General features: G+C 45.1%; 1 protein-coding gene across 1 annotated transcript; it reads right to left on the bottom strand.

Annotated features, from left to right (window-relative positions):
- Window positions 1–890: 890 nt before the first annotated feature.
- On the bottom strand, window positions 891–1,886 carry LOC129380775 (uncharacterized). The gene has a single exon (XM_055062631.2). The coding sequence runs from the start codon at window positions 1,884–1,886 to the stop codon at window positions 1,251–1,253; it is 636 nt and encodes a 211-aa protein (XP_054918606.1). The 3' UTR covers window positions 891–1,250.
- Window positions 1,887–14,021: the final 12,135 nt, after the last annotated feature.

Genomic DNA, 14,021 nt, shown 5'->3' with positions numbered 1-14,021 from the left:
GAACAGTGTGCATGATCTGCCGCACGGTTGCAAACAATCACTGGCACATCGACGAATGTGCTATGCAATGGCCGATGCGCATGATCGGCATTGACGTCGCACGCAAGTACGAATTGCGGACGGGACTTGCGAAAACTACGTTTTGTGAATGCAGGGCCACATTTTCTTCTAATTTTTATTGACTTGCACAGCAAAGTTCAGGCGCAACCTACGCTTTCCTTGATTCATTCGCGGCCGTGTGTATTCATTATGACACGTGTACCTATTTATCCTTTACTCGGGAACTGCATTTCACCCGTTAACAAAAAGTTTTCGCTCAGCGCAAGACGCTCCTGCATGATTGGACCTTACTCGAATGTTATCGTTGATTTTATCTGTTTTTTATGTTCTCGCCGAACTTTGTGTAAGCATATTGTACTTTCTGGAAGGCACACGGGCGCCAACGACTACGCTGGAACTTTCGACGAGTCATGTATAAAATCCGACGAGCTTCACTCGCAGATCGCATTTGCGACGATGGCCTACTGCGTTCACCGCTATCGCAGTGCTTGACTGTTGCTTGTTTTTTCTCGGCACAGGTTAGCCCAATAAAGAGTTACTTTCGTGACTCAGAGTTTTTGCTGCAGTGCCCTTCATCTTCACTACAACGAGATAAGAATTTTCCCACATATTTACCATCCCCATCGGTACCTTTTTGCAGTAGTGCGTAAACTTTTCAGAGCTTTCCGCTAAGTCACCCTTGTTGACTTTGGCCATTCATCATCACTGTGTTCAAACGTACTCTCCGTCCAGTTGGGAAAGCCAGGCTTTATGTTAATGTTATCTTCAATAGTCTAAAAAAGGTCTCTATAAATTCCTAAACATTTTGCGGATGCCGTTGGCGAATTCCACCCCGCCTTTCTCCTCTTCTTCTTTCAAAAGTCGAGGAACTCAACGAGTATAGCCAATTTTGGTGAACCTGTTCACTGAAAAATGGACAGTTTTGGTGATGTGAACCTGCACTTTTAGATTCATTTTTTTTATTCAGATACCCTAAAGGCCCTTGTGAGCATTACATAGGGGGGGATATTTCAAACACAATTAGGGGGGGAAAGGCAATATAGAACACCGATGTAAAGATCACCGAATACAACAAGAAAATATAAAAAGAAAAAAGGAAAGAGAATTGCATACATGATGGAAAAAAAAGAACCCTCCGTACAAAGCATGTAGATACACTTACAATGCATCAAAGGCATAAAATTCTGCTTTTACCCAACATGCGTAAAACTGCGCTTCAAATTACTTACAAATGAGTCATGATCACGTATAGAAGCAATTTCTTTTGGCAGCTTGTTCCAGTGATAAATAGCAAGAAAGAGCGGTGATTGTCGCAGGAGATTCGTACGCGCAAACATGGGACGCACTTTGAAGGGATGGTCGAGGCGGGGGAAAATGTTTTGTGGGGGTTTGATATGGGATGCTGTAAAGGATGACGGGGTATGATACAATCTGTGGAAGTGGGAAAGCAGTGCTAACAGTCGTCGTGTTTCTAGAGACGGTAATTGGAGGGACTCTTTGATAGCCGTGATGCTGGATGTTCTAGAGTATGTTTTAGTGATGAAACGTGCTGCTTTATTTCGTAAAGATTCCAGCTTGTTTATTAGGTAAGTCTGATTTGGATTCCATATTATGGAAGCGTATTCAATCTTTGAGCGAACTAGAGCTGTGTAAGCTAATAATTTGGTTGACTGATTTGCTAAATACAAATTTCGCCTAATGAATCCAAGTGTTTTATTTGCTTTCGAAATTATTTCATCAATGTGATCATTCCATGTAAGGTTAGAAGTTAAATGGACTCCCAAATATTTTAATGTAGACACATTCTCTATGCATATGCTGTTCATAAAATATGAACTTGAGTGAACGTTACTGGCTCTGGTAAATGTCATTGTTTTTGTTTCAGAAACATTAATTTCCATTTGCCATTGCTCGCACCAAAGTGAAATTTTGTTTAGGTCGGCCTGTAAAATATTAGTGTCTTCAGAGGTAATGATTTGTCTGTAAAGAACGCAGTCATCTGCAAACAACCGAACTGTTGAGGTCAGGTTGTTACTGATGTCATTAATGTAAATTAAGAATAAGATTGGGCCAAGTACGGATCCCTGAGGAACGCCAGATTTAACTTGTGCTAAAGCGGAAAAGTGATCATTTACGGAAACAAATTGGTAGCGATTGGTTAAAAAACTTGAGATCCAATTAACAATTTTACCATGTATGTTAAGCCGGCTAAGTTTCATCATTAAGCGAAAATGGGGAACTTTATCGAATGCTTTCTTGAAGTCAATAAATATGGCATCGATTTTTATGGAATCGTGAACAGCTTGATGAAGATCAGTTATAAGTTCAAAAAGCTGTGTTTCACAAGAGCGTCCTTGCTGAAATCCATGCTGATTGTTAGAAAAAAAGTTATGTTCAGATAAATATTTCATAACTGCGGAAGATATGATATGCTCAAGTAATTTACATGGAATACTAGTCAAGGATATAGAGGTCTATAGTTTGAGGGCACTGGTCGGTCACCTGATTTGTAAATGGGAGTGATACGACCGACCTTCCAGTCATCTGGTACAATTCCTGTATCTATTTATTGCTGGAAAAGGGCGGCTAATACGGGAGATATTATAGGCTTAGTCATTTTAAGCATCTTTGTGCAGATGCTGTCTGGACCTGGCGCTGAGTTATTCGAAAGTCGATCGATTCTATTCCCTCTGGTGTAATTATGAGATCATTCATAGATTAGTTAATTGAAGGAAACGTAAGGTCAGGTGGAATTGGATTTTCGTTTGTGAATACAGAGCTGAAAAACGAGTTTAATTCAGTCGCAGCTTCAGATGGTGAGAGTAGCACACCGTTATTAACGATTGGTATAGTGGATTGAGAAGAGTGTTTAGGGTTAATTACTTTCCAAAACTTTTTCGGATTGTTCATTAACATGCTGACGATGTCACCGTTAAAAAACTTGTCTTTAGATGATTCGATTTCAGCTTTACATTTATTTGATTGTTCTCGGTATCGCTGCCAATCACCATCCGAGTGGGACAACTTAGCTTTAGAGTAAAGGCGTTTCTTTTTATTTATTGCTCTCTTCACTTGGGACGTGAACCATGTGCTCTGTGTTGATGACGTTATTCCAATTTTGGGAACGTGCTTTTGTTTCAGTTCAATAAGCTTTCTTCGGATAGCGAGCCAGTTATCATTTGTATTGCGATAAGCCATGGTTTCCAAGAACCACACAGAAAAATATGACAGCTCTGTAAGAATCGCGTCGATATTTCCACGGGAGTAATCGTAAATAGATCTCGTTGCTTTTTCTGGTTTACTACTTTGTAAAAGGTATTCACAGTGTACTACGTTGTGGTCGCTAATACATTCAAGGACGTGAACAAGCATATTTTCCGGTTCGGTTGTGAGGACTAGATCTAGAATAGCGTTTCCACGTGTTGGCTTGCAAACTATTTGATGCAGATCAAATGAACAAACAACATCGAGAAATTCCTGCATTCGCTCTTCCTTGCGCAACCTAGGGGCGTACACGTCTGCCAATTTATTGTGGGGTAGTTGAAATCGCCAGCAAGGATTACAGGTGAAGTTGGATACTTGTCTTGGATTAAAGTTAGGGAATGATTAAGACTCTCGATGAATTCAGAAGTAGAATCAGGCGGACGGTAACAGACCCCGACTGCGCAAGTCACAGAGGGACAGACCTGAAGTGAAATCCACAAAATTTCAATATTTGACTGCGTGTCAACAACGCGAGCACATAGATTAGATTTCGCGGCAGCTACAACACCGCCTCCCCGTGCGCACACCCTATCATTTCTAAGTATAGTAAAGTTTCTAGAGAGCGACAGCTCGTTGTCCCCAATATCGGGTGTAAGCCAAGTTTCTGTCCCAAGAACAATATCTAAAGAACAAGCCTCAATAAATGCACATAGCTGGTCTTGTTTGTGAAACATGCTTCGAAAGTTGCACACCAGGAGTGACAATGAATCACCTTGATTAGCATGACTGTGTCTATCATTCTGGTTAGTTTCGTCCCCTCGTGCGCCAACAGTAGGTTGCTCACTCAGCCGACATACTTCAGCTTCATTGCGCGTTGAAAGACAGGTTACTTTGTTTTGTGATGAATCAAAGGTGTAACATTTGCTTCCAAGAAGAAATTTATCGTAGACCACAGTATATTTTTCGTTAGGCTTACGTACTTCGCGTGCGAAATCTCTGACTTTTTTCCTGATGAGTTGCACTCGGGCCGAGAAGTCTTCAATCCACACGCGTGGCTTCTGCAGGTCCTTCAATTTGGAAGCATTTCTTAAAATGATGCTCTTGTCTTTAAAACTCAGAAATTTCACGACAATTGGTCGGATGTGACCTGCTTTAGGTCGACCTATTCTGTGGGCTCGCTCTATTTCGCCTGCATTGAAGCCTAGCTTAGTTAACACAAACTGGTTGATGATGCGTTCAGTATCAACCCATGTTTCTTTTGGTTCTTCCGGGATTCCCTTAAATATTAGGTTATTTCTGCGCATACGGTTATACAGGCCATCAACAACCAGATTGGCCTGCTCGAACTGTTTAGTTTCTATGGTCTTCAGCTGCTCTTGCGATTCCTGAACGACTGAGTTAACAGTGGTGACGTCATGACACAGGTTATCAACTGCTTTTAGTCGCTCTTCGACACCGCTGAGTCGCCTTTTGACGTCAGTGACGCTCGTTTGAGTATCCTTTAGTTTGTTTGAAGTGTCTTTCTGAAATTTTTCATTTGACAACGTTAACTCTTTAACAAGCGCGAGAACTTGGTCCACCTTATCCGGGCCTGGGTTGGTCTCTACATCGCCAGCGCAGAGTATCAAATGTGCAATACAAAACAAAACCAAGGAACACCGTCCACCCATGCGCCAGCAACTAGTAGCCAAGGCAGGCCTAAGCCATATTGGCGAACAACCACTGGCAAAATGGCCATGCGCTACAAAGCGGCCTATCCGCGCACGGTAAGTACACAGATCAATGCCCATGGTGAATCAAACGACACTCGGGATTTGCAGCCTAAACAGTACCGAAGTTGAAGAAGCTCTCGTCACAACCCACTCACCTATGATACATGAAACAATAATGCGTGAGCTGCGAACAGTCGGCTGCAAATCCCGTTCGGTGCTTGTGGACGATCCCTTTTGTAGGTGACTGAGTGGAGGGCGCTGCGTGCGATGTCAGCCGCGTCTGCGTGGGTTGGGGCGCAGATCGCCTGCGCGATGGAAGGCGATCAGGTTGTAGCCACGAGGCAGCTCGGCAGGTGGTCCGATCACCAGCTATCAGCTTGGAGCGCCACAATCTTCGTGTCATCGCTTGGTCGCTTGCTTCTCGAAATTGTCAGAGCCTATGATACATGAAACAATAATGCGTGAGCTGCGAACAGTCGGCTGCAAATCCCCTGTGCGCTGAAGTTCTGCTTCAGCGCACGTCTTCAAGTGAACAACTATTTCAGTCATGGTTGGCCGCCGCGTTTCCTGGTTCACGGGGGTCGCTTTGAGGCGCCGCTTTGGTTGGCTGTCCTGTAACTAATGACACTATTTCCACATATTTATCTGGCAACATATGTGGTCATGAAAGTGAAGCATTTTGAACGCCCCCTTCCCCTCCTTGATCTGCCCATGTGAATATAACCTGCAGCGCACGTACACATTAGTTCCAAGTGTATGTTTAGCAGTCAGAATTAAGCCGCTGTTACCGACCGTTGAATCTGGAAATGAAACAACGAATTAGAATAGTTTCAAAATTGTCCGCGTGTGAATTTGTGTGTTGTATATGCGGAAGTAATTAATGAATACATGACGCCACTTTTTTCAATTTAAATTGTGAAAGTTATCCGTGAAGGATAACTTTCACTGCCCCTACGGTGCCAGCACATTAAATTGGCTATTTGGGAACACCCATTTGCGGTAGCATCCCCCCCCCCCAAAAAAAAACTTTTTTTGATGGCCGGACCTCTTTTATAGCCATGCTGAATACCCACCTCACTCCAAAGGGACTTGTAGTCTCATAGTTGCCCGTAAACTAGGAGAAGAATGTCACAGACAAGGATAATGCATCATGATTGTGTGAAAGATCTGCGAAACAAGTAGGTGAATGACGTAGTAAGGTGGAAGAAATCAATATCAGGCGCGACATATTGACAAGCGTTTAAATGTTTGTTTTTATGTGATCGTTTTTGACTCGCCGATCGTTGTTACAGTGTTATCGCTCGAATCAAGACGCGCGTTCAGGCATCGGAACTCTCTCGAATGTTGTCGCCGACTCTATAGCGAGGGAAACTTTTCCAATCAAATTGCACGCGCGACGGGAATAACGTTGCACATTTTGGCCCGGACGTGAGCACCACCAGCGATTGCCCTGCAATCTACCACGAGTCATGCACAAATGGGGTCCTTAGTTTTTGGGTAAAACCAAAGCCACCTAGAAAAAAAAAAAAAAAAAACAAGGCCACCACCTCACCTCCTCTGCTTGTCAATACGTCACGAGAGTCGGATGGTAGCGGCGGAGGGGGGAGTGCTGAGTTGTGACAACGCGGCGCGCATTGTGAAAACAAATTTTCTCCGTGACTGCAACGCTAGAGCGGCATCGCGTGGACCTTTTTCTAGGTGGCTTTGGTGGAGCATGCTGCGCCATAAACGTGATTGCTTTTCTTCGGTTCTGCGTGGTTCGTCGTACACGGAAGCGCAACGATGGCTGGCTGTTGTTGCGCACCAAACTGCAAGTCCAATTATGACGGAGGACCAAGTGTCCGAGTGCACAAGTTCCTATCTGACCAAGCGATTCGGGCAGCATGGATCAGAGCTGTTCCTAAAAAGGGTTTCTCGCCAACGAAATCCACAGTGGTAAGCATTTCTTCTCTCTGTTGTTATTCTGGGTTTCCGTACGAATAGGTTTTGTCAGCATAGTGCGCACTGTATTCATGCACGCGTTCAGAATAGATCGGTTTCTGCACCTGTAGACGCGCTTGTAAATTCTACATTTTGGTCGAACTTCATATTTGTAACGGCTTTTTTTATTTTTATTTCAGCTCTGTTAAAACCATTTCTTGCCATCGGATTACTTGAAGGCGACATCTTACATGGACGTCAAGACAGGAAAAGTGGTCGAAGTCGCCATGAAAAACATTCCTCTCAAGAAAACTGCAGTTCCGAGCTTGTTTCCCAATTGCCGTGCCTATTTATCGTGTCCGCAAGCGTACGTTCGAGAAGCGCCGGGTGCGAAAAGAGCGCGCTTGGAAGCCACATCATTGCAAAAATAAATAATGCTTTCACAGCAAACCCAAGCCGAAGAGGACGCCAAAAATGTGGTTGGTAGTTTTGCGAACTTGCTGAAGGCCTTGCCAAGCTTTCAGAGTTCGGACTTCTGGACCGTAACTAACAAGGGCTCCAGGGTTTTCTTTTGGACTCGTCATTTCAATCTGCTCCTGCAGACCGTACTTCGGTGACCGTGTCCACAGACCTGCGCGTCGAAGTATTTTTTTGGTGAAACGGGTATGAGGATGTGTGATAATGTGGTAGTTCCTGAAAAGCTGTGCGACTTGAGAGATTTGAAAAATGTGTTACAGATCATCGAACAGAGACATAAGGATATCAGCACTGAGAGAGAGTAAAACTTTATTCAATGTAAATAAAATAAGGCACGATGGTTGGAGCCCCTATTCCAGGGCCCCACTGGCACGAGCGGCTCGCTGGGCTTGGTCCAGAAGAGCCAACTGGCTCTCCCGACCCTCGTCCGCAAGCCATGCCTCCCACTGCCTATTCCTCATTAGTGGATGTTGGTGTAATATGGGACTGTCTATGTGCGGAGGCCTCCTGGGGCACTCCCATGTGATGTGTTTTAGTGTGGGTGTGTCGGTGCACCATGGGCACTCGTCAGTGAACCTCGTGGGGTGTATTCTGTGTAGGTGGTGCAGGTTGGGGTATGTATTCGTCTGAATACGACGCCAGTCCCTCTCCTGTTCGCTGTTTAAATCGGAGTGAGGATGTCCAAAACGTCTCCGCTCCTGCCTTTGCTGTAGGAGGATGTCACGAGAATTCGGAGGAAGGACGTCGCTAGGCCATGCCGTTGCTCGGACGTTCAAACCTCGAGCAATACGGTCAGCCCTAGCGTTTCCTGCCAGTCGCTTGTGTGCCGGACGCCAGACGATAGTGTGGTGCCCCTCTAGTTGAGTGCCTAAAATTTTGATTATTGATTTGGGTGCCATTCCTTGTAAAAACAGGCGGCAAGCTGCTTGTGAGTCGGATAATATGACAGCCGAATTGGTTTGGCGCTCGGCGTCCTGAATGGCCAAGGGAATGGCTGCAGCCTCTGCCACGCATGCCGAGGAGGTTTTGAAGGATGCCGTTGTTATGTTGTTGTTGCATGTAGAGACTATGCTGAAAGTGTCTGAGCTGGCTCGACTGGCATCCGTATAATACACCCCCGGTCCCATGCCGAAACGTTTGTGAAGGGTCTTTGCCCTTGCTCTGCGTCGTCCGGGATGGTACTTGGGGTGCATGTTTTTGGGAATTGGGGCCACCGCGATGTGCGATCGAACATTGCGGTCTATGTGTGCCGTTTCCTCTCCGCAATACTGGGGTCTCAGGGGAAAGCCTAACCTCGCCAATACTTCCCTGCCCTGAGTTGAAGAACAAAGTCTTTCTTTCTGGGCATATAACGTCGCGACTGCGTACTCGTCAAAAGTATTGTGCAGGCCCAGTCCCTCGAATCTCTCTGTGCTAGTGCATTCGGGAAGACCAAGGGCGGCTTTGAAGGCTTTTCTTATTATTGCGTTTGCCTGTTTAATCTCTTGGTTTGTCAAGGCCTGATACGGAAGGGCGTATGTGAGTCGGCTAATTACGAATGCGTGAACCAGGCTGATGGTCTCTCCCTCAGTTAGGCCGTCTCTGCTTCTTGCCACTCTCCTTATCATTCTGAGCGTTCTTAAAAGGCCCGTCATCTGCTGACATTGGTTTCGACATTGCTAGAGGAAGTAAGTGGAAAACATTTCTCATGCGAGTTGCAAGAATGGCATTTGGAAGTGCTTAAATTCTTGACGAGTCAAGTTGATCTTGTTTTGAATTATGCTGGCCGATATCTTCCCGATTTATTGGTTTTTGCTAGCCTTTTGTTTATAATTTCACCTCATGCATACATATTCTTGAGAAGGTCGATGAAGCTTAAAGGGAAGCTGAAACACTTTTCGAAAAAAATGAGTTCTCTGCGGCATTCTACAGTTTTGAGTCCCCCGAACACGAATATCTGGTTCAAAAAGGGCGGAAACAAACGCAAGCGGCTGTTTTTCCAAGAAAACGCGCACCAGCGCCTCAGGGCATCGCGCGAACGCCGCTGTTGCCCGTGATTGGTCGGGGCCGCTGTGACGTCTTTCGCGGCCGTCTCCGGTCGGCGCCGCCGTTTCAGAGCGTAGCACGCTGTTCTGTTCTGGCTTCATAGCTGAGTTGTAAGCATTATGGAACGTTCTCGCTGTCTCGGACAGCTTGTATTTTCGCCGTACATGTTCGAACCGACAGCCGATACGGAAAACGATGGCGGCAACGGCGGCAGCAGCGGCAACGACGATGTAGAGTGTGCCAACAGCGAGAGCGATGTGTGCACCTTCTCGCGCGTTGAAAATCTTAGCTGGTACTTATGTTTTTTTTTTCATGTAGCTGCAGGTTCCAATGCTGGGAGAAAAAATGCGCTAAAGTGTCACTGGGAACTTGCTGCTGGAAGAATGCCGAAGCACTAACTTCTCATTAGATTGTAAACACGGGTGCAATTCCGCGATGACAAGCACCTTGCCGCTGCTTGTCTAAAGTAGTCCCGTGGTTTTTTGAGTGTTGATACACGATCGCGAACATAAGTGCCGCGTTTCAAAGCGCGCACATGCAGTGCTGCGGGGTACAGTCATGGAAGTTGCTTATCATACAAATCCAGAGATGGCTAGAGGTATTATATGTGCAATATTCATAACATGGTTGGAAATGAAATAGAAATTATGGGGTTTTACGTGCCAAAACCACTTTCTGATCATGAGGCACGCCATAGTGGAGGACTTCGGAAATTTCGGCCACCTGGGGTTCTTTACTATGGTTCGACGACTTTGCGATTGTGGCTCGATCAAGAATCGGTATGCGTGCTCCATGCTAGTGTTGACATAAAGATATTAGGCAGTTTTAGCACCGCCGTGTGGTAAACACGATAACTGCAACCGTACGTCGAATGTCACTAGGCAAGCCTATACTCCATTTCATACCTCAGGTGCAACGCTGTGGAAGCTACGCACGAAGTCCGGTCACCAAAATTTATTACTGCGCGCGTTTCCGTCTATGCTTCGCAGCGTGCCAGTGGCGCTTGCTCGTGCGCGCATGCACGTGAAGCTGCCGCGGAAGGCTGCGATTAAAAAAATACCGAAAAGAAAATTGATTTAAAAGAACGTGTTAGCAGCCGTATAAGTACACGGATTGTTTCTATGGGTAAATTCTTTCTTTTTTTCATTCAGAACTGAATTTATATATGGAAAATTTTCTCAAAAATCGGGTCAAGCAGCACCGAACTTTTTCTAAGTGCGAGCGCAGCCACTGCAAGAAGTATCTCAAGCCTCTACAGCGTGGCACCTGATGTATGAAACGGAGTATAGCAACGCTAGCAACAACGCGTTTCCGCATTTGTCGTAAGGCTACCCGGCTACGCTAAAACTGTGTTACCAGACGTTAATGGCTGCGAATGTTCGCATTTCTCGAGTGCATCAATGTGGGTCTAATCAGGCTTTCATTAAACTAGGTGCACCTGCATGTGCTGCGTATTGATGGAAGATGAAGAGCACAGCACAGTTGATTTCATCAGCACGAACTTATCTCTCCTCACCGCACGGACCCACTGCGCTGCAAGCTTCTTGTCCTTCGGGAACCTGTGAAACACCACATCGTCTCGCCCGCCTGTGTTCGCGCAGCCGAATGCTGCACAGAACGAGGGCATGTTGGGCGCCCGTGGCTGTAGGCACTCACGCAGCACAGAAGGAAAGATCAGTTTACGAAAATCGCAAAAGAAAACAAACGTGAGCGGCGGCGGCGGCAGATCTCTCATAGCCTCGTTCAGTAAAGTGCAGGACGGAAAGAGGCATGCCAGCACATGCCTCCACGTCGGTCCGGCAGCTCGGTCCCCGCCAGTGACGTCACTCTCGCCGGTTCTCTCCTCTGGCAACCACCTCACCCGGCGCTCCGGGAAGCGATGGGGGCGTGTCCGCGGGGGTGATTTAGAAAGCGATTTCCGCCCCTTATATGAATAAAACGAAGAAAAAAATTACGGAGCCGTAAATTATTAGGTCTGTTCTTCCAAATCCCAGCAATTCATGGAAATTGAAAACCGTTTCAGCTTCCCTTTAAGATGCCACATCCTGATACGATCAGAAGACTGTTGGTCATACAATGTAAGCCCTGTGACGGAGTAGCAGGAATCTAGCTTTCTTTCCTATGCAAAGCGTATTTTAGGCACATTTAAAGAGCGTGAAAAGACTGTAACGTTATAATGATTGATAAGGTTCACCTTCAATCATTTTTTGATTACAAGGCTGGTTTTGTTACTGGGGCTGCAGTAAATTGATCGACTGCAGCAAAAACTGCCCACGTACTTATGATTCAGAGCCTGCTTTCTTCAACCAAGAATGTTGTACCCATTCTTCCTGTGGCACAAATTGATGCTAAGGCGCTGCACGACTTCCTTCGGAAGATTGTTCTTGATCTAGAGGCTTCTGGTTTTACAATAATAGCAGTGATCTCGGACAATAACTCCATAAACAGAAAAGCCATGTCCTACTTCACTAAGTCCACAAGTGCAAGCATTGTTTACCAGCATCCTGCTGACCCATCACGACCCCTGTTTTTCGTGGTGGACCCAGTTCACATACTAAAGTGTATAAGAAATAATTGGCTGAATCAAAGAAACATTGGCAAATGCATGCACTTTCGTGAACCGAAGAGTGATCAGGCTGAACCAGAGACACTTACAGCATCTTTCAAGGTATTATGCCAGTTGCACGAAGCTGAAAAGCATGAGCTCTTGAAGCTAGCACAAACGCTCGCTTTTGAAGGCACTCAACCCCTCGTACATGGAACGGCAGAACGGTAAATTGGCCTTAAAGATTTTTAACTCATCTACTGTTGCTGCTTTCAGTACCGCAACGTTCCAGCATGCAAAGGAAACATCTGAATATGTCGACACCATTTTGACTTGATGGAACATTGTTGACGTGAAGACGCCAAGAAAAGGACAGCGGTTGCGAGATCAGTTGCAAGGCCCAATAGTTTCATCGTCATGTCCTCAACTAGAATTCTTGGAGAGAATGGTTCAATGGCTTGATCACTGGGGAAGCCTCAAACATGACAATGGCCGCCTGACACGTGAAATGTACACAGCTTTCAGCCATACTATCAGCGCTTTGCACGAACTTGCCATATACTGTCTTGAAGAGATTCATTTTGAGCATGTTCTTTTGGGCAAATTTCAAACCGACAGCTTGGAGGATCGCTTCGGAAAGTACCGGCAATTGTCTGGTGCCAATTACCACGTGTCTATAAGGCAGATATATGAATCTGAAAACAAATTGCGTTTACAGAAGGTTCTGGACCTGCCAGCTTTGAACATGCCACTACCACCGAGTGCGAGCACGTTGTAGACAAGTGTACATTCAGGAAACGGCTAGTTTAACGTCACTGGGACCGACTCTGACATTGGGAAAAAAAGCGTCAAGGCTACCGGAACTAACCTATTTTGCCGGCTATTGTGCCCATGCAGCTTTAAAGAAGTTGACATGCGGATCTTGCAGTGAAAACCTTGTGATGCAAGACGTCGATCTGGATGGTCCTGAGAATGCACTATGCATGAAGATGACGAGGGGTGGGCCGAAGTTTCCACGAGCAGTTGTAGTTAATGCTGTAATCTTTACTGAAATTATATTAGACAAGCTCAGGGCACCAGAATATGCCGCCCGATTTTTCAGACTTCCTAGGCAGAAAGTTACTCTTGTCGGCCTTGTGTTCGCTACCCTTCCAGACTTTGACGATGGAGATGTGTGTGATTTCGGTCATCCTGCACAGGAGGTAATGGATCATGTTGTAAGTGCTGCAGCGAATATACTGCTGAACAACTTGTGCCGCACAGGAAATGACAAATTACGAAACGCCAAAAATGATAAAAAAATTGCACACCTTGAAGGCCTGAGATATGTTTCTCATTCTTTATTTTTTATTCATGAAGCTCTGTTTTGTTGAAGATCTATGTATGCTTGTGTTGACAGAACCCTTGTAAAAAGAAACCTGTGGCGTAGCTAGGATTTATTTGCCTACATTTTCAAAATTTAAACGTTGTATTTTGGCCGTTCCAAATGCTAGCGTTTGAGAGCATCGTGATACCTTTTTTATGATTGGAACTCTCCATGCTACCGCAGTCCATTATTGGATGTATTCCTTCAGGGTTGAAAGGAGGCGTTTCGTTTTTGACTTGCTTTTCACCATTATCTCAGCATTATATGAAGACCAAAAAGGCCTGCAAACAAGGCGGGTGGAAATAAAAGAAACACAAGAAATGGTACAAGAAAGGCGGAAGCTTATTCTATATGAGAATGAGTTGTGCGTGACCCTATAATAATAAAATTTTCACCAATAAAATGAACCTCGATATTCGGGTGTCTAGCGAGGACTGTTTTACAGAATTCAAAAGTGAAAATGGTAATTGTATATGGAAGATTTAAAATGTTTGTTTCATAATTGAGTTTTTATCATTTGTGACTAAAGCATATTATGTGTCTTCAATATGCAGTTTTGCTCTTTATTTCTTTCCATCTAAGGCTAAGGTGACTAAGCAGCATGCAGTTTGCTTGTCTTAGCCCCGACCAAACATCACAAGAACAATAAGACAGGTCATGTTGCGATACACGCAAAAAGAATGTAACCAGTCAAGTAATCTAAGGAAAGTAT

Source organism: Dermacentor andersoni, chromosome 1, assembly GCF_023375885.2.
Source record: "Dermacentor andersoni chromosome 1, qqDerAnde1_hic_scaffold, whole genome shotgun sequence".
NCBI classification, from domain to species: domain Eukaryota; kingdom Metazoa; phylum Arthropoda; class Arachnida; order Ixodida; family Ixodidae; genus Dermacentor; species Dermacentor andersoni.
This window is presented reverse-complemented; position numbering and strand designations above follow the sequence as displayed.

What these genes read in the sequence shown, in the direction of transcription:
- LOC129380775 (XM_055062631.2), bottom strand. Translation starts at nt 1,886, where the DNA reads ATGAACAGCATATGCATAGAGAATGTGTCTACATTAAAATATTTGGGA.